The sequence below is a fragment of the Chiroxiphia lanceolata genome, chromosome Z (genome assembly GCF_009829145.1).
Source record: "Chiroxiphia lanceolata isolate bChiLan1 chromosome Z, bChiLan1.pri, whole genome shotgun sequence".
NCBI classification, from domain to species: Eukaryota; Metazoa; Chordata; class Aves; order Passeriformes; family Pipridae; genus Chiroxiphia; species Chiroxiphia lanceolata.
The window spans coordinates 45,976,889-45,995,225 of NC_045671.1; the positions used below are offsets into that span (position 1 = coordinate 45,976,889).

Sequence of the window (18,337 nt, forward strand, 5' to 3'; positions counted from 1 at the left end):
TGATCAACCTAGGAGAGTTTTCAACTACTGGAGAAGCAAAGAGCAGGGCCAGCAGAACTGCTGCCACCATGGGCTTCTGGAGGGGCAGCTTTGACCTGTGTAGAAGCCTGGTTGACAGAATCCCTCAGGAGGCAGTCCTGAAGGGCAAAAGGGTCCAGGAAGGTTGGACATTATTCACAAAGGAAATCCTAAAGGAGCAGGAGCAGTTTGTTCACATGTGCCAGAAAACGAGCCATCACGGACGACAAGCCTGGCTGAACAAGCTTGTTGAACTCAGGGCTGGAACACAGGAAAAAAGGAGAATTTATCAGCTTTGGAAGAAGAGGAAAGTCACTCCAGAGGACTACAAGGATGTGAGGTTATGCAGAAAAGGAACAAGGCCAACTAGAAGGAACAAAGGCCAACTAGAACTTAATCTGGCTACTGCAGTGAAAGACAAAAAAATGTTTCTACAGATACATTAGCAACAACGGGAGGGCTAAGGAGACTCTCTATCCTTTATTAGATGTGGTGTGAAATGTAGTGACAAAGGACGAGGAAAAGGTTAAGGTACTAAATGTTTTCTTTGCCTCAGTCTTGAACAGTAAGACCACTTACTCTTCCAGTACTTAGTGCCCTAAGCTGGAAGACAGAGATGGGGTGCAGAATCAAGGCCCCATAACCTCAGAGCAAATGGTCAATCACCTGCTGCATCACTTAGACACAAAAAAGTTAGGTGGGGACTAGGAAAGTGCTACAGAGAAATTTGGACAGGTTGGATCCATGGGATTAGGGCAATTGTATGGGGTTCAACAGGGACAAGTGCTAGGTCCTGCCCTTGGATTACAACAACCCCCTGCAGTGCTACAGGTTGGGGGGAAATGGGCTGGAAAACTGCCTAGAAGAAAAGGACCTGAGGATCAGCACACAGCAGTGTGCCCACATGGGAAGAAGGCAAGTGGCATCCTGGCCTGTATCAGAAACAGTGTGGCCAGCAAGTAAGTGATTGTCCCCTGTACTGGGCACTGATGAGGCATCTCAAATCCTGAGTCCAGTTCTGGTTCCCTCACTACAAGAAGGACATTGAGGTGTTGGAGTGTGTTCAGAGAAGAGTAATGGACTTCAGGAGATTAGAGTCTGAACACTTTGCTGGGCAAAGTCCCACAGGATAAGGCCCTGGGAAGAAAAAGGGTCCCAAGAAAACTGGTTAATATTCAAGGATAACCGCCTTCAAGCTGAAGACAACTCCATACCAGGAAGTCAGGCAAAAATGCCAGGAGGTCTGCATGGATGAAAAAGGAGCTCCTGGCAAAATGTGAACACAAAAAGGAAGCCTACAGAAGGTGAAAGCAGAGCCAGATGGGAGTGTGGTGGATTGACCTTGGCTGGATGTCAGGTGCTTACCAAAGCCACTCTATCACTTCCCTCTGTCATTGGACATGGAAGAAAAAAAATGTAACAAAAGGCATGTGAGTTAAGAGCAGGGAGAGATCACTCACTGATTACCATCACAGGCAAAGCAGACTTAACTTAGGAAAATTAGTTGAATTTATTACTAATCAAAATCAGAGTCAGATTATGACAAATAAAACAAGTCTTAAAAACACCTTCCCTGGAGTACTGTGTCCACTTCCAAGTTTACCACTACAAGTGACATGGGCACACTGGAAAGAGACCTGCAAAGGGTTACTAAGATGATGAAGGAACTGAAGCAGCTCTCAAAGGAGAAATACAGAGAGATGAAACAGTTTAACCTAGAGAAGGCTTGGGAGGATCTTATCAATGTGTAGCAATACCAGAAGAGACAGTGCACAGCAGGTGGAGCCAGGTTCTTTCCAGTGATGCACAGTGATAGGACCAGAGGCAATGGGCACACACTGAAACACAGAAGGTTCCTCCTGAAAGGCTACAGGTAACCCTGCTTGAGCTGAGAGTTGGACCAGATGACCTCCAGAAGTCCCTCCCAACCTCAAAAAAATCAGTCAGTTTGTGATTAGAATGTTAACCAGAAGCAGTAACAAAAAAATCCTAGGAAAAAAAAATAAAATACTTCCACTGTAATAAACTAAAGCCAGATCAGGCTGAAATCACTACCTATGCCAAGACATCCAAAAGACAGAAGTCATTTTTGTCTTTCATACAACACCATCATCAGTAAGAATTGTGCAAAGGATAAATTGCAAACTACATCATCACTCGAACAAGTTACATGACTGTAAGTAAAGAATAAGTTCCAAATTCCTAGTCAGTAAAAGCAAAAAAGGTTAAAGAAAGTATTTCATGGACATATTTTAGTTTCATGTCTAAGTATAAAATACTGATATAGAAAGAAAGGATTTTGTTAAAACAGTAGACAGATAGAAATTGAAAAAGAATGCTGCCTGTCTTCATTATGGTTCCTTCAGAAGACAGTCATGTTGTTACAAGCTTTTCATTAAAACATCTGAAAATTTATTGGTTGTCTTTTTTTCCCTATATGGGCCTAATCTTTTTCTACGCTGAGGGACTCAAGCTGCTCAAGTAATGCAAATCTTGTGAAAAAATCACAACATTTCTCCAGTGAATACTAAACTATTGCACAGAAGAAATAAATGCATAGTTTGTGCCTCTTCAGATTACCTTTTTAAAGAGTGATTCATGTCTCATTTTTAAAAGAAGTAACGTTGCTAAGCCCAATGTTAGATGCTTCAGAAGTTGAGAAGGACAAGGCAGGAGACACCTCACTGTATTATTTAAAAGGCCTTCCAGCTCAGCACAATGGCTGTCAAGAATTCCATCTTCTCTGAGCACAAATGCCAAATATTTCTTGAACTACTGAACTAAAAAAATCATCAAGTTGTATCCATATTTAATCCAGTGTTTTTCATTTTGTTGGTTTTATTACCTGTCTCCATTATTCATCCTTTGGAAAAAAAGTGCACACTAATCTTTCATTTGAATTGAATTACAGCATTCTCAAGTCAGCGTTGTTTTCAGTTTCCAGCTCTATGACAATTTCCTACCTACTTACAAACATCACAAGTAGCAAGTATACATTTTCTTGATTTATAATTCCCCCATGAAAAAGAATCTTTTGGCTGTCTCATCCAAGTATCTTTTGGTCTCATGTTTTATGAAGATACATCTCTTTGAGAAGCAAATCCCAGTAATATTTCTCACTGAAATATCAAAGGTTTTTAATCCCTATTAGAATGTCTTCTCACAATGTTTCCCCCTTGTGGGAGACTATAATGAATTTCCACAACTTATTCAGTGAAGACTCTTTTGCCTTCATTTTCTAATGTTGTTTTTTATCCAAACACTATGTCTCACCTATATTAGCACTTACTACTTTTTTGTCTCTCATACATCCTCTTAAGAGGCAAACATGGGAAAAGTCTGTGGGTTTAAGTTAACATTTACGAATGTTAACTTAACACTTACAAGCTGTTTTAGAATTCAAAATATATTTTTTTGTTAAAATGCTCCAAATAATTATCCAAAGTGTCTCAGATAAATTAATTGAGCTTACAGAATCCATCAGGGATGGCAAAGTATTAAACAGTAAAACTGTATTCAAATACAGTAATAATATAGTAATTTAGATCAGCTTGTTAATATGGTGTGATAGGAATTCTGCTAAAGTCAAGGTCTTGGATTCCATAACTGAAATGTGGGTCACACTCACAGGATGAGAAACTGTACACAGAAGCAATATTAAAGTGACTTAGTGATGACAGTGGATCACCTGCTGAGTACAAGGTACTAATGGAATGACACAAAGAACATTAGAGTTCTTTTTTCCTGTGCAAGGAAGAAAGTGTGAGTATGGAAACAATATGTTTTCTTCTTGAGCACATGCAAATAACCTTAAAAGTAGAGAACATTATCCAAAAGCAGTTTAGCTACTACAGCTTCCCATTAGCTAGGTAGTAGGCATATTAGCTGATAGTAGGTGCATGTTCTGACATTCTGCAAATGTGAAGCAAAACATGAGAACAGTTTAAGAAAAGATCTTTTTGCTTTCTGTTCATAACAGGTTAACATGCCTAAGAATTTAAGACAACAGATTTTTACCTCAAAATTCATGATTCTCATTTACTAGAACTTATTTTTAATGCATATTAAAAAAGCACATCATTTAATATGGTAATAGACTGCATGATGAATAACCTGTTAACAATCCACTAACTTGAACACACATAATTGTAAGTCCACATGCTTCACTTCCCTGCACAGAAGTCTGAATGTATATTAGAAACATGATCAGATATTCAGATATTGCCTTTAAAAAGCCTATTTTCTCTGTAAAAGACATATTAAGGTGGTGCCTATCCTTGAAAACTTTAAAGGCATTAAGCATGATACATCAGAGGTTACAACTGTTCTAATAGACTGTGGACTTCAGAAGAATAAGTACAGCTTTCTCCTGTAATAGAAATACTTTAAATTCTAAAATAAGAAAGCTGGACTTCAAAATTTAATCTTTGCTTTGGAGTACTATGAATATTTATAGTACTCCCACAAGGCTCACAAAAAAAGTACAGATCACAAACTTCACAGAGTATTCTCAGTGCTCCTGAATCACTCCATTAAAAGTGAATATATAAGAGTCCATGAACTCACAAGCATCACCAGAAAGAAAAATAAATTCAACTTGAAGTGTCTGACTTTAAAAACTTCAACCTCCCCAGTTCATTGCCAACCAGTCAACATGGTAAATGTTCCTTCTTTCTGACCAAAGTGCCTACACAAACCAGAGACCCACAGGAAGGCTGAAATACAGAAATGACATTCAAAAGGGAACACAGGACCCAAGATTTTCTCGAAATTATTAATTCTTGAACATTCTTTACCTCCTCATCAAGACTCTACTTATATATTCCTAAAAAGTAAATTCTATTTAAATCAAGACTATCCACTATTTCTAGTTTATTTTTCATCAGTTTTAGAACAATTTGGAGAAACTAAGACTCTCAAATAAATTATTTCCAAAGAACTGAGCGGACAATAATCTGAGTATAATCATTTTGTTTTAATTTCTTTAAGAATTTTAAGCTTTCTCAACTGTTGGCTCTTAATAATCACTAATCAATTTCTAGACAGTTTTTTAAAAAGGTGAAAAAGGAACAGTTTCATAACATCTGGTAAATACAACAGTTACTTGAACAACTCTATTATGTCTTAGATTAGGAGCTTAGTACCAAGCTTTTAGCTGTAATTTGACATTTTCAGAATTAAAAGGTAATGACAGCTGGGACTCCAGTAGAATAAGACAAAGATGTACTGCTTACCTGTACACCTGAACCATGACTTCCCCTTTTAGAAGCAAACAAACAATCCTCAGAATCAATGGCAAACAAAACTGAAGCAGAAGGAAAGAGCTCAGAAACAGATCCTTGACTGAAGTTTATGGCCTCTGGATTTTTTTGACCATCTTTTACTGATTCACTCAGATTGATCACAGAATCTCGTATGTTTGAAATAATCTCATTATTTTCTGCCAACAGGCGTTCTAAATGATCTATTTTTTCTTGCAATATTGAAAGCTGGCCCTAGGGGGGGGAAAGAAAAAGGAAAGTTTAATTATTTCTCAGACAAATTCTTGACAGAATTAAAAAAAATTTCAATTCCACAATAGCATGTGATCACACAAAAAATTACAAAATATATTTATTTTATATAAAGACAAACTAATAAGGAATTGACCCAACATATGAAACTTTCCCTTTTCAGTATAAGGTAAAAGAGCAAAAGATACATTTTCCTTTATGAACTTGAATTCACAGCACAAGATTTAATCAGTGATATGAAGATACTCTTTAAAGTCACACTGTTTCAAGAAGCAATTACACCTACTTCAACTTCTTTCACATCTGTCATAGATTCACAAAAATCTGATCTTTTCACTTATCAGAACATCAAACAGAAAGCCAGTTTTTACAATCAGTCACATTGTGATGGGATTAACAGGATGTGAACATTTCAGGGTTTTCCTGTACATGTAAAACAGTATTTCAATAAATACCAAGTTTCTTACTTTCAGTGAAAGTTAGAGAGAAATAAACAAAAGCACTTAATGGGAGTAAAAGATCCCTTAACAGCCTATCAGAGGAATAATCTGTAAATTGGACCATTACAAACATCAAGAAAATCCTGTAAAAGAGAGATCAAGCTAAGAGCATTTTTAGTCACAAGGTCATCTGACTAAGCAAAAGGATTTTGTAGATGATTCCAGTGTGCACCCCCATAGAAAGGCTGCAGAACAACATCAGTGAGAACTGAAAGTCAGCACATTTCCAAAAGCAACTTAGAAGGAGAGACAGATTCTACACAGCAATTTAACAGCATCTAATCACTGTATTGTTGGAATATAGAAGGGAGCATAGCCAAACAAGGTACCTCCAAATGCTACTGCCCTCTCATGTAATAGCCACTCCTTCCAAATTATTTGAAGTACGCCTTTGTTCAGGCATGAATGGGTTAGCTTTTACAGAATTACAAAAGGCCAAATTATTTAACATAATTTAACATGATTTTCATCTTAACAGTAATTTCTTTATTTCCTCAGAATGACTTTAACATAACAATAATAAGAAATTATAAGAGATAAAAAAAAAACCAGTCACTTCCTATTATTAAAATTGTGGTCACCCCCGAAAATATACAATGTACAATTAGATATTTTTGCAAGCAGCTGTTGTTAAAATAAAACCTTCAACAGATTCAGGCATCTACATTTTACCATTACATTCAGTACAAACAACATTGATTCAGTAGACAGCTACTCTGTCACTTATGATTTTAATAACTTTTTCCTAGCACCAATGCCTTATTTTCTTAGGACTATAGTATAATATTAGAAACAACATCTGTACATGACACTTTTTTCCCTTTTAACCATAATTCACTTGAAGTATTTGCATTTTCCTTTTCAGCCACTGTGGTTTGCAAAGCATTAAGCCTCCTTTCTAAATAGACGTGTACCTTCTTTTAAATTCTGTTCACTTTGAGAAGCCTGCTGGAATAAAAAAAACACCCCTTATCAAGGGATACCAATCAGTCTTTTGGATTCCCAACTGTCAGTGCTATAATTCTACCATTAGAATAATTCTACCTTTAATTCATCCTTTTATGAAAGCTCTTTGTAATTTTGCAGACAATAAATTTTAGTATTTTTTTTAACATATTGGTAAGCTGGTCCCCTCATTTTTTGGGCTGTGTGAAGTGCTGGCCCACTGCTTTGTTGCTGCTTGTTTATTTGTTTCTTAGATTGATACATCCTGAAAACAAACAAAGATTTTAGAATGCAACACAGTCAGACAGCTATTCCTTTCCCAAAAGAGCAAAATATATTTTGACAACAGAACCAGATTAAGCTAATTGAGATGTAGGGCCAACATCCTAGAATCCCAATAGTTTAAAGATAAATGCTACAAACTTAGAAAACGGATGAGCTGAAAACAAGAAGAAATTCATATGCAGATGATGGAATACTGGAAAGAAAAATAAATAAAAATTCAAAACGAACAGACTGTAGTCTCATGCCCCCTGGTGGTACAAAAGAAACAACCAGATGGAAATCTCAAATGCTACATCAAAGATACTGTGTGCACATTTCTGTCTAAAATCAGTGTTTTCCCTTGCAATGATGTTTAGGATTTATGAAAGGTTTCTCTACACAGAAAACTAACAGCCTATTATGCCCCTCACTCTAAAAATAACACATATAAAACAATACCTGATAGGGGTTTTACAGGTTGCCCAACATAGGCTCTGATCTTCAAATTCCTAGGAAGCTACAGTACAGCTGCCACCTATACAAAGTATTACCTGCTTCACTGCCCATGACTACAGTTCAAACTTACAAAGTGTGCAGCTCAAATGCTGTTCACACCTATCCCACCACCATATACACTGCAAATACAACTATGAAATCAGACACCTGATTAAAAGTTATATTCTTATTCATGTATGTTTTAGAAATATTTTACCTTTCTTAAACAAAAAGATATTTATATTGCTTAGCAATAGCTTTTCAACTACCTGGTCATATATTACACCATCAATCTTACTTATATCATCTAAACAATTATAGTCTCTCCAGCACAATAACAGACCAAGGGGGGAAACAAAAAATATTTTAAAACCTCACCAAATATGTGTTTATATTGATCCTCTCATTGTCATAAACTGCCAACCCCTAGGAGACAGATACGAACTTCTGATTTGGAGGCCATGTCATATTTCCTATCTTTAGACAGACCTTTCATTTAACTTATTATACTTTAAACCTTCAAATATCTGTAACAGGTTCTACCAGCTTCTTTGTAAAACAGGTTCCCTGTTTAAAAATAGTAATTTGTTCCCAGATGACCTTCAAACAACAACTTCATACAACAACTTCAAACAACAACTTCATACATCCAGCAATAATCTATAGCTGCAGGGTTCAAGCCTACCTAGCACACTGATTTTCAGGAGTCTGTTAAAGTATATTATTCTAACTTTCGAGGTAGATCTATTTGGAGAAAGAAATCCTTACAAAGAGCTCTCAATGAGGAATTTAACACAGGACATTAATACAGAAAATCCTGCTTTCTTTTCTGAAGACTATGAGATACATCATGTCTGTCTTTGAAAGCATTTAAACATGCCAAGTACTAACTCAACTTGAATGCTAAACATGCAATAAACAGCTATAGTTAAGAACACATAACTGAGACCTCATGCACTACCCAAGTTAAAACAGACAGGCAACCAAATTTTTGAAAGCATCAAAATATTTTCAGTTTTGTTCTGAAATGTCACATCCATGAGAATTTACTTTAAGAAACAACAGTGTCACAGACTTGAAATGGATCCCAGCCTTCATTCAGCATGAAAATAATTAACATCAAGAACCCATTCTCAAGGTTAAAATTTCACATGCATTCAAATTATGCAAAAGCTAGGTCTATTTTCATTGCACAGTAACCTTTTCACCTTACTCATGTTAAATAGATATCACCTATTCAACAGTAAAAGGATTTTAAAATATGACCTAAACATGGAAAATGCTGCAACTCTTCAAAACAATACATTTAACACATGAAAATAAATTCAGTTTCAACAGTTTTAGATGAAGGCAACTGACTTACTTCAAATGTCAAGGCCAAACAGTACCAAACAGTAGCAAAGTTACTACTAAAGCTCTTTCATCTTATTAATTATTAGTAACAGATGTTGACTTACTAGTAAAACAGATTAGAAGCATGTTACAGGGGACACTATATACGTCTAATTAAAATATAAAACACACAGATCCTCTCCATTACTAAAATCATATTCCAGTGTTTTGTTTGAAATTAAGCTTTCAATTTTTCCATGGTTTTCTTTTTCCTTTTACCTGAGCAGAAGTATACCAATTTTAACTTAAACAGTACTATCTGAAATTTTGTTTTCTACGTGGCTTCGTAGATAATGGATAGCAAAAGTTGAGCTAGCTGCACAAATCACAAACGTTAGCAGACCTACTCCTGACTTTACAGCATCAAGTCTTCTCATAAAAGAAGCAATCCTGATCCAAAACTTTGAGAAATGCCTAACTGCAAGGAAAATTGGAGGTATGCCATCTGAGTAAGTGTGTCCTAGTCCAAATGAACAACATTAAAGGATGCTCTGTTAATCTACACACTTGTTTTAATACAAGGAAAATAAATATAAAGTTATGAGAATCACTTGGCCTACACAACCAGTTAATAAGTTTATAACAACTTTGGTGTAAGGTTCTTTCATTTCTCTCTATCTTTTAACATTGATGAGTGTGCCAATAAAGATTTTATTAAAAAGCAAGACAGGCAATCCTCCTGTTACTTCACAGCAAAGGAAGTATTTCGACAAGAAGTGCAAAGTACCAACAAATCCAATAGCGCTGAAAGTAGCTACAGCTACTGCCATACAGAATGGCATCATGTGAGCCAACACACTGTGGTTACACAGGATTGGACTTAATCAACAAAATCCTTCCATGTAAGGGCAGCACAGATCAGCATGCCCTCCTCCCACTTGGAACAAAAACTGTCCATACCTGTTGGCTGCACTGAGAAACCTGCCATTACCACCACATGAACCAGCTACATAAACAGTTCCTTATGCTTCAGTCAGACTGAACCCTTCAGTGGTTTTCATGCCCCAAATACTCCAAAGCAGTCTGCTTTCCCACTGCCCTGTGCTTGCCCTTCTCTGTTTGCTTCTGATGCCAGTCTGACCTGCAGCAAGGACTCTCCAGAAAGGAGCATGCTGCCACCCAGCACAAGGAGGGAAGCCCAGCAGCACAAGGAGAGATCAAGATGTTTTATTCTGGGGAAGTGGAGAGTGGACAGTTTCTCCCATGTAAACATTGTACATTGTAGAAAAGACATTAGTTGCAACTTTCGTTTCCTGAGTGAATGCTCACTCTTTCCCTAAATGCAGTAACTTCCAACAGGCCACAGTGATGATCATTTCCTCAAGAAAAACACAGCTAGCTCAAATAACTGAAGAGAGAGTATGACAGGCTCACAGATGAAATCATCTCAAAGAAACAGGCTGGCAGAGGAGAAATCTGCTTTAGAGACTTCTTATGTTACATCAGCTGGAATTTGGTTATTTGTATCCAGAATCAGCCAGCAATCACCCAGTGTTTGGTTCAAAACCAGAAAGAGCCCATTTTCTTTCTCCGGTACATGAACAAGCAGGAGACAAAGGAACTGGCAGTGTCCTATATAAGACTGGTGCACTACTGAAGTGTGGTGAAGAAAGCGGAGTACCACAATGAATGGAGCTCTTCAAAGGATGTGGAATTCAAGATCTTTGCCTATACACATTTATTACAGCAAGCAGTGAGAAAACTGGACTCTGGTTGCACTGAATGGTAGTCATCTTAATGGTTTTCTGCACCAGTCTTTGTCAATTACTATATCCAGGTACATCTTTGAAAATCATGTACTAACTTTGCTAAAATCTTGATATAAACCTCTGAAGAGGTGCCAGCATATCAAGATAGCAACACAAGGAAGCATTCACTATCAGAGCACTGTACAGTGAAAAGAACATACTAAATATAGAATTAAATGGTCACCGCCTGCACAGAAAAAACAAGCAGGTAAAAGTCAAAAATGCAACCTGGTGTAGCATCAAAGCTTAATACTTGAACACACTGTTTCAGCATGTATTCACTTTGCAAGGTAGGACATAGAACAAAAAACAAGCATACAGTGCACCAGTTAAAAGGACAATTCAAGGTCTGAAGACTTTATTGATCTGGGCAGAAGGCATAAGTGCATTCATGACAATGAAAAGTACATAAGTAATCCTCTTAGTAATTTCCTACCTTTAAAGTATTATTCAAATAAACTCACTTTTTATAAAGACACTGTAATTCTTCTGAATTAAATAACTACAAAACAGAAGTCTGTTCTCTTAAAAAAATTTAGGAAAGTTCTGATTCAAATCTGCCTGACAGACAGATTTTAAGAAGTTGATGGACTTCCACATTTTGCTTTACCAGAGGCAGCAATAACAGGAATGCTTAATGTACTATTGTACTAGATTTAAGTTTCATGTAATTTACAGAGACAAATATAAGGCATGCTGTTAGGGATTAGTTTTGACACAAGCATCAGTGATCTGAAGGCAAGGAGAAAAGAAAGGGAGATGGAGAGAAATCTAAAAATACTCAAAGTCAATTAAACTGAAAAATGTCCACTGTGACTGATACATTTCAGTTGCATTTCCTTTTCGATTTCCCTTCCTACCCTAAGTCAAATCCTTATTTAAATGGCTAGCAATACAAGACTGAAGCACAGCTTATATGCCATTAGGAGTATGAGCTTTTTAATAACAGTTATTTTCATTTGAACAAAGTCAAAACTTAACATGTTAGAAAAATAAAAGCTCAAAGTAAGAATAAACTAGAAAACCTCTCTCCATTTAGTTTATACAGTTATAGTTTATACAGTTAAGTTAGGCATTGACTCCAGGTAGCAGAAGGAACTGCTCAATTATAGCTAGTGCTACTACTCTGTAAAATACATTTTGCTCAACATTTTGCACCAGATTCAAAGCCTATAATTGAGGGAGGCTATTAGCTTCTGCTTGACTGCTGCTTAGCCAGAACTTTACAAAAAACTAGCAAGCAATGAAAACGCTCTGTGAACATTAGGAAAACAAAGAATTGTTACTGACCTGTAATTATGTTCACAAAGAGGGCTGCTCCTCCTTTGCAATGTACTACAAGCTGAGAAGTAATCCTAAATTTCAATTATTTTGCACTCAAGATATTTCCATGACATTCAAAGGCTTTTGGATTGTGAACTTACTAAGGGTTTTGTTTGTTTGTTTTTAAAATCAGTCAACATGTTTCAAATCCAGGAAAATTATGATTTTGGGATTTTTTCACTCAACATTCAGTCTCCTCAGATGTGAAACTTGTAAGAATGCTAGTAAAAGTCACTGCACCCATAATTTCTCAGTGCCCAGAAGTCAAAAAGTGACAATTCAAAATGATGGATAACCTTAATGATCACTATTCACATTTTAGAGTAAAACAAACATTTCCTAAATGCCTGCTCACACTGCTTCCAATATTTCTGCAAACACAAGTCCTGTTATGTGTGACACAACATCGACTGGAAAGCTCCCAAACAAGCTCATGAAAACACACCAACTACTCCGAACATGCAACTTAAAAACGTGTCCATGTAAGCCACTAATTTCAGTTACTTCACTATGGCAAGGCACATAGCCAAACTCTGTGTGGAAAAGGTGTTTACAGGGTATTTGTGGGGCAAGGTACCTACCGAGCATCAGCTGATACACTGCAGCTACAGAGGACTGACTGAAGGCAGAGCTTCTTACAGTAGGGGAAGTGCTATCTCCGCAGCACTCCAGAATAAAGTTCACAAGGTGCCTTTGTTCAACACACAAATCAAAGAACTGCTGGTGTTTCTGCCATGTGTTTAGTCCTTATTTCCTGCTATTACTGCTCCACTCTTCCATGATTCATATTTTGGCCAAGTGGTACTACTGTCAAATTATTGGCAAGTTCAGATGAAATAACACCCTGCACTGCAACAATCACCACTTGTGCAATTTATGCTGAAGTATTTGATACCTTGTGTAGATGCCTTGAAAGTATGATTCCAGCAAAGAAGCTTTATCAGTACCACCAAGAGCCAGGATACCTAATGCTTTGCTGGAAGGACATTGGAAACAAACAAAAGCAAAAAAAAGACAAAACAAAAACAACAAAAACATACACCAAGCCAGCTGGTTTTAGACGAACTGTACTCAATCACCTTAGTTCGATGTAGTGCAATTAGTGAGTCTATAAAACCGTAAAAGCAGTTAGCACACATGAGATCGGAGTAAGCTTCAAATAACAGTATTCGAAGAGGGAGGTGGTGAAGAAAACACAGAGGGGGCAAAGAGAGGGATCTTCAAATAACAATTGCTTAGGAAAAAGAAAATAGTAAGCATGGAAGTTGCAGTATGTTTGTGCTTCAACTTTTAACAAACTTTAAAAAAAAGAACAAAGATAAATTAAATCAATCATTTGGTATCAATCCAGTTATCTACCAGAATAACGGGAGACTTGACTATCAAAAATGTATTTCCAGAAACAATCTTGCACACAGGGGGAAGATATGTCCCATAAAAGTTAAACCAAGCCAAGTGAAAGTAGTTACAGGAAAAAGTTCAAGTTCAAAGCATTACCTATCATATACTGACAGAGGATGCCACAATGTGTTGCTGTTTCGCCTTACTCAACCATAAAATTAACTCAAAGTTAACTTCTATGTTAAAAAGACCATACATTTCTGAAGTAAGACACTCTTACAAATCCTCCACTTAATTTTGTTTTTTCAGTTGGACTTTTAAAGTGTGTCACGCATGCTAAGGTGCAAATGTAGAATCAAAAGAAATATTTCACAGCCTTCTGTAAATGAACAGCTTTCATGGATCTCAATAGCCTTCATGGATCTGTTCTAAGTCAAGGTAAAGTTAGTTGAGAAAACAAGCCATTATGCTAATGATTTTTTTTTTCTATTTGAGTCCAAAATCCACAGTAGATCAATATGGGCCTATCAGTATTTCGTATTCCTCTGTATACCATTACACAGGTTCTTCAACATAAGCTGCTTATGGACTTACTCCACTAGAGACTTGATTCGAATGTAGTTTTCACTTAGCACTTACCAATTTGGCCCACAAATCACTTGTAGCTGACACTTGCTGCACAAGAGATATCACTGGACTAAGCACCACTTTGAACCTTGCTCCACTCTACAGTCACACAAGATTTCTCAGAAAATTCTGTGTTGTTGCAGACAAAACCAATACACTTAACCACTTTTTCTACTATATTCCACTAGAAGAATCTTACACAGTGATCTACTGACAATGGGTACAATAAACTAAAAATGCACCTAAGACCATTCCTGCACCTTGAGCTCATCCCTGTGTAATGTTGTAACGTGGTACCCAGCCTGAGATACGACACTGGGACACATCATATTCTGAGACATGTCCTGAGACAAGAGCAACCTATGGCTAGGAACAGGCTCAGAAAGACAGAGTTTGTGATATGGCCATCCTAAGAATAATACATGTCAGACAAACAGGCAGGATTCATGAAGATACTGACCTCTCCTTTGTAATTCCTGCATGTAAGTCTATAAGTACCTATTCTTCCTGGAATTAATAGGGACTTCCATTGTATGGCAACAGAGAGATCTTCTGATATTATGATTTCAATGCACCACCAGTGATGACAAGGCTATAAATCACCTTACCTCAAGTTCTATTAGAGCTGCCCCTATTGCCACCTTAGCATGGAGAGGTGTGAAAAAACCTCACTGTAAAACTGACTACTGATGCCAGCTTTTGCAATCCAAACACTGAGAAAGACACAATATCACCGCTGTGTCCCAAGCCTGACCACAGGTTCTGTTTAGCACAGCAGTGAAAATCATTTAAGTATTTGGTTAGAGAGCACATAAAGCCATCTGCCTATGTATTTGGTTAGAGAGCACATAAAGCCATCTGCCTATGGATATTCACCCATCTTGGGAGATCCTGCCCAAAAATTATTTCTGCAATACATTTCTGTTGGTATCCTTGAACAACCACCCAAACTTTTAAAGTGTTATGCAAGTTCTGTAAGGGCAGCTCTTAACTCACTGGCCTACGCTGACAAGCCTGAAAGAACACAGGTTCACAAGACTGAGTCTGATGCAAACTACCTTGAGACCAAGGCACCTTGTCTGAAAGAAAACATGGCACTGAAAACGAAGTAGCAATTCTAATAATTAATTTTACTACTGGCACTAGGTACCATGACACTTGAGGTGAATGCAGACTAGCAGGCACTACCAGCTGAAAAATCAGCACATTGCCAGCACAGAAAGAGGTATGAAGTAAATTAAACCAGTAATATCTGAGGAAAAAGAAAAAAAAAAGGCTTGCTTCCTCTTTCTAAGCCAAAAAATACTGACCTTTGTTATCAGAAAACAGAATGCCTTCTTAAATCTACAAACTGCTGCCATAGTTTTTCACAAACAAAAACAGCCTGAAGGTTTTACATCTGTGGCTAGTTTCACTTACAGTACTCTGAGCTTTGGCAACACTGCACTGACACAAACAGTCATATGAGGTAGCAGTATTGAAGCTATTTCTTTCAAATATTTCTGGAGGTTTCTGTTCCACTTTTCATGGTTTGAATTTATTTTAAACTGATATTATAAGGCTACGAAAGCATTTGCCAGATGTCAGAGGTTTCATAGGTACAACAAAGTGAAAAATTTCTATCACAAGTAGCAAAAGCAAATGACAAAATCACGTCAATTTCACCTTTAACTTTCTCAAAGGATAAAGCAATAAGAAAGGAAAAGGTAACTGTTCACCCAAAGGAAGGACTAGTGATAGGCAGATGATTCTCCAATAAGAATAAGAAGCCTCAAAGAAATTTAGACATGGAAAAAACAAAAAGAGCAAACACTGACAGACTGTTCTAGAAGACTGAGAGAAAGGAGGAGGATGGAAGGAGAAACGTTGGTATCTGACTAGATCACATAGAAGGAAGAGGCCTAAAAACAAATTAAGTTCCCAAACGCTTCCTCACAAGAAAAAAGACCATGTTACACCTCAGACCCTTGTAGAATACAGACAGAAACTTCAGCTGCAAGACAGTGACAACAGAAGACAAAACACGTCTAATAAGTGTTCCTTATTCACTCAGGTATTTCAAAGCAAAATCGAACATTAAAAAAAAAAAACAACAAAACACCAATGGATGAGCTTTCCAGTTCTATACTTCACCTGGTTTAAACTCAGCTAGTGAAATAATGACACAGTAAGTGATTTTTTTACAGAAGTTACCGACCATATCACCAAAGCAGCACTTGTACCTAGTTGTTACAAGTGTAACACGTGGCATTACTGGCCTGCTGGAGTTACATTTTGAACAGACACAGCTGCTGTAGCCAGTCTTGTCTTTCATTCTTCCATCTCCTAAGCTTCTTCTTTCCTTTCTCCTCATTCCTGCAAAAACTAGTGGCTGACCTTTGAACTGTAACTTGAAGGAAAAAGGGTAGAACAGATCTGCTCCCTTTCTTTACATTTAAGTAAAGGTTTTTATCTTTACCATTAACAAAATGGTATCAGTAATTACTTTTGCATTAAATGAAACAATAGCGGTTCTAACAGAGAGATAACTCTTATTTTTTATACAATCTTTTGGAGTTCTATTCACTTGAAGTGAATTCACTGCGGTACTAGAATAAATTTTCATTTGTTTCCAATAAAAATAAGTACCGTGCAAGCATAAATAGGTTATAACTTCATTTTCTGGGTTGGGGGTTTTTTTGTCCACTACTATAAAAACACACAGCTGTTTACACCCAGCAGCATTCTGCTATTCTGCACAGCATACCATGCCCTCTGTGAAATACATGTTTCTTGTCACGGCCAAACATTCCTTATCACAACCGCCACGCAGAGTTTTTGAATTTCTCCCTCACACAGACAACGGAGGAAAGTGAAGAGCTGCATCTTTCAACCACGCGGCGCAGTCGGGTCAGCCGGTTACGTCTCCCAAGTAAGGCACAGCGGAACGGAAAGCAGCAGCGAAGTCAGCATTTCCCTAAACCTACCTGTTGTTGACACGGCTGAGATTCTACTCTCGGATTCCCAGCTCTCCGTGTCAGCTCCTGTTTCCAGCACCGCTTCCCACAGCCCAGAGTGAGCCCCGCACCCCTGCTCTGCTGCCCGCCCGAGGAGCCCCCGGGGCCGCGGGAGCCGCATCGCAGCCTCCAGCTCGTCCCGCCGGGGCGAAGTGGGCTTGTCCCCCTACCAGGCCGGCCAGGTGGGCTGTTTCCCGCACCCCGCTCCCCGCACAGCCCCGGGCCGGGCCGAGCCGCGGCAGCGCCGCCCGGAAGCTGCTCCGCTCGCTCCCCGCAGCCCGAGAATCTCGGCGGGGAGAGAAAGGAGCCCCGCTGGCGGCACCGCCACCTCCCCCTCTCCGCCCCCGGCCACCGCCCCGCTCACCTTGGGGAAGGTGCCCTCCCGCCGGGGGCTCTTCGGGTGGTCGAAGTGGCCGCGGTCTAGCATCAGGTACAGGGAGAAGATCACGACGCAGAAGACCGCGCTGCCGAACACCGTGAACTGCCGGCTCAGCTTCATCTCCGCGGCCGCCGGGCCGACTCCGCCGCACTCCTCCCGCCGCGGCCGGCGCGCCCGGGCCCCGCTCGGCCGCCCCGCGCTCGGGGCCGAAAGTTGTTCCGCCGCGGCGGGGACCGCGGGCGCCGCCGCTCCCGGAGAGAGGCGGCACGGACCCTCCTCCGGAGAAGTGCGAGAAGTTGCCCCCCGGACCCCCCTCCCCCGCCCGCTGCGCCGGGGCGAGGAGCCGTGTCGAGATCACCCCGCCGGCGCGGCAAGAGGCGACACGAGAGTTTCCGGGAGCGGATTGAGTTCCCCGGCAGGAGAGCGCTCGGCGGGGAAGTGGCGGCAGCGGCGGCGCGGGGCCGACCAAGCGACGCTGCTCCCCGCTCCCTGCTCCTCCTCCCCCTCCTCCTCCTCCGGCCGCCTCCGCGGCCGCCCCGCTGCTCCTCGCTGCCCGCACGCGGCGCAGGAGTCCGGCACCTCCTCCTGCGGCCAGAGCGGTACCGGTGCCACAGCCGGAGCTCCCGGGGCCGCCGCGCACACGCTCAGCGCCGAGCGAGTCCCCGCCCGGCCCCGCCGCCGCCGGAGCCGCCACGTCACGGCCGCGGCCCCACCCCCGCCGGCCCCGCCGCTCCAGAAGCTGGGGAGAGTCGCAGCCGCCGCCCCTCCCGCTCCCCCTGGGGAAGTAGGGGAGCCC

The 18,337-nt window shown here is 39.8% G+C and overlaps 1 protein-coding gene across 2 annotated transcripts in view; it reads right to left on the reverse strand.

The window, feature by feature from the left end:
* Positions 1-17,661, reverse strand: part of MAN2A1 (mannosidase alpha class 2A member 1) — a 110,196-nt gene extending 92,535 nt beyond the window's left edge. The window contains exons 1-2 of one of the 2 annotated variants that reach the window (XM_032675788.1): positions 17,527-17,661; positions 5,253-5,513 (exon numbers count right to left, since the gene is read on the reverse strand). In XM_032675788.1, the coding sequence (XP_032531679.1) occupies positions 5,253-5,513; positions 17,527-17,661 (396 nt within the window). Of the gene's footprint in view, positions 1-5,252; positions 5,514-17,132; positions 17,152-17,526 lie in introns of those variants that run through there. The other variant, XM_032675789.1, reaches the window with a different exon arrangement.
* Between the last annotated feature and the right edge of the window lie 676 nt (positions 17,662-18,337).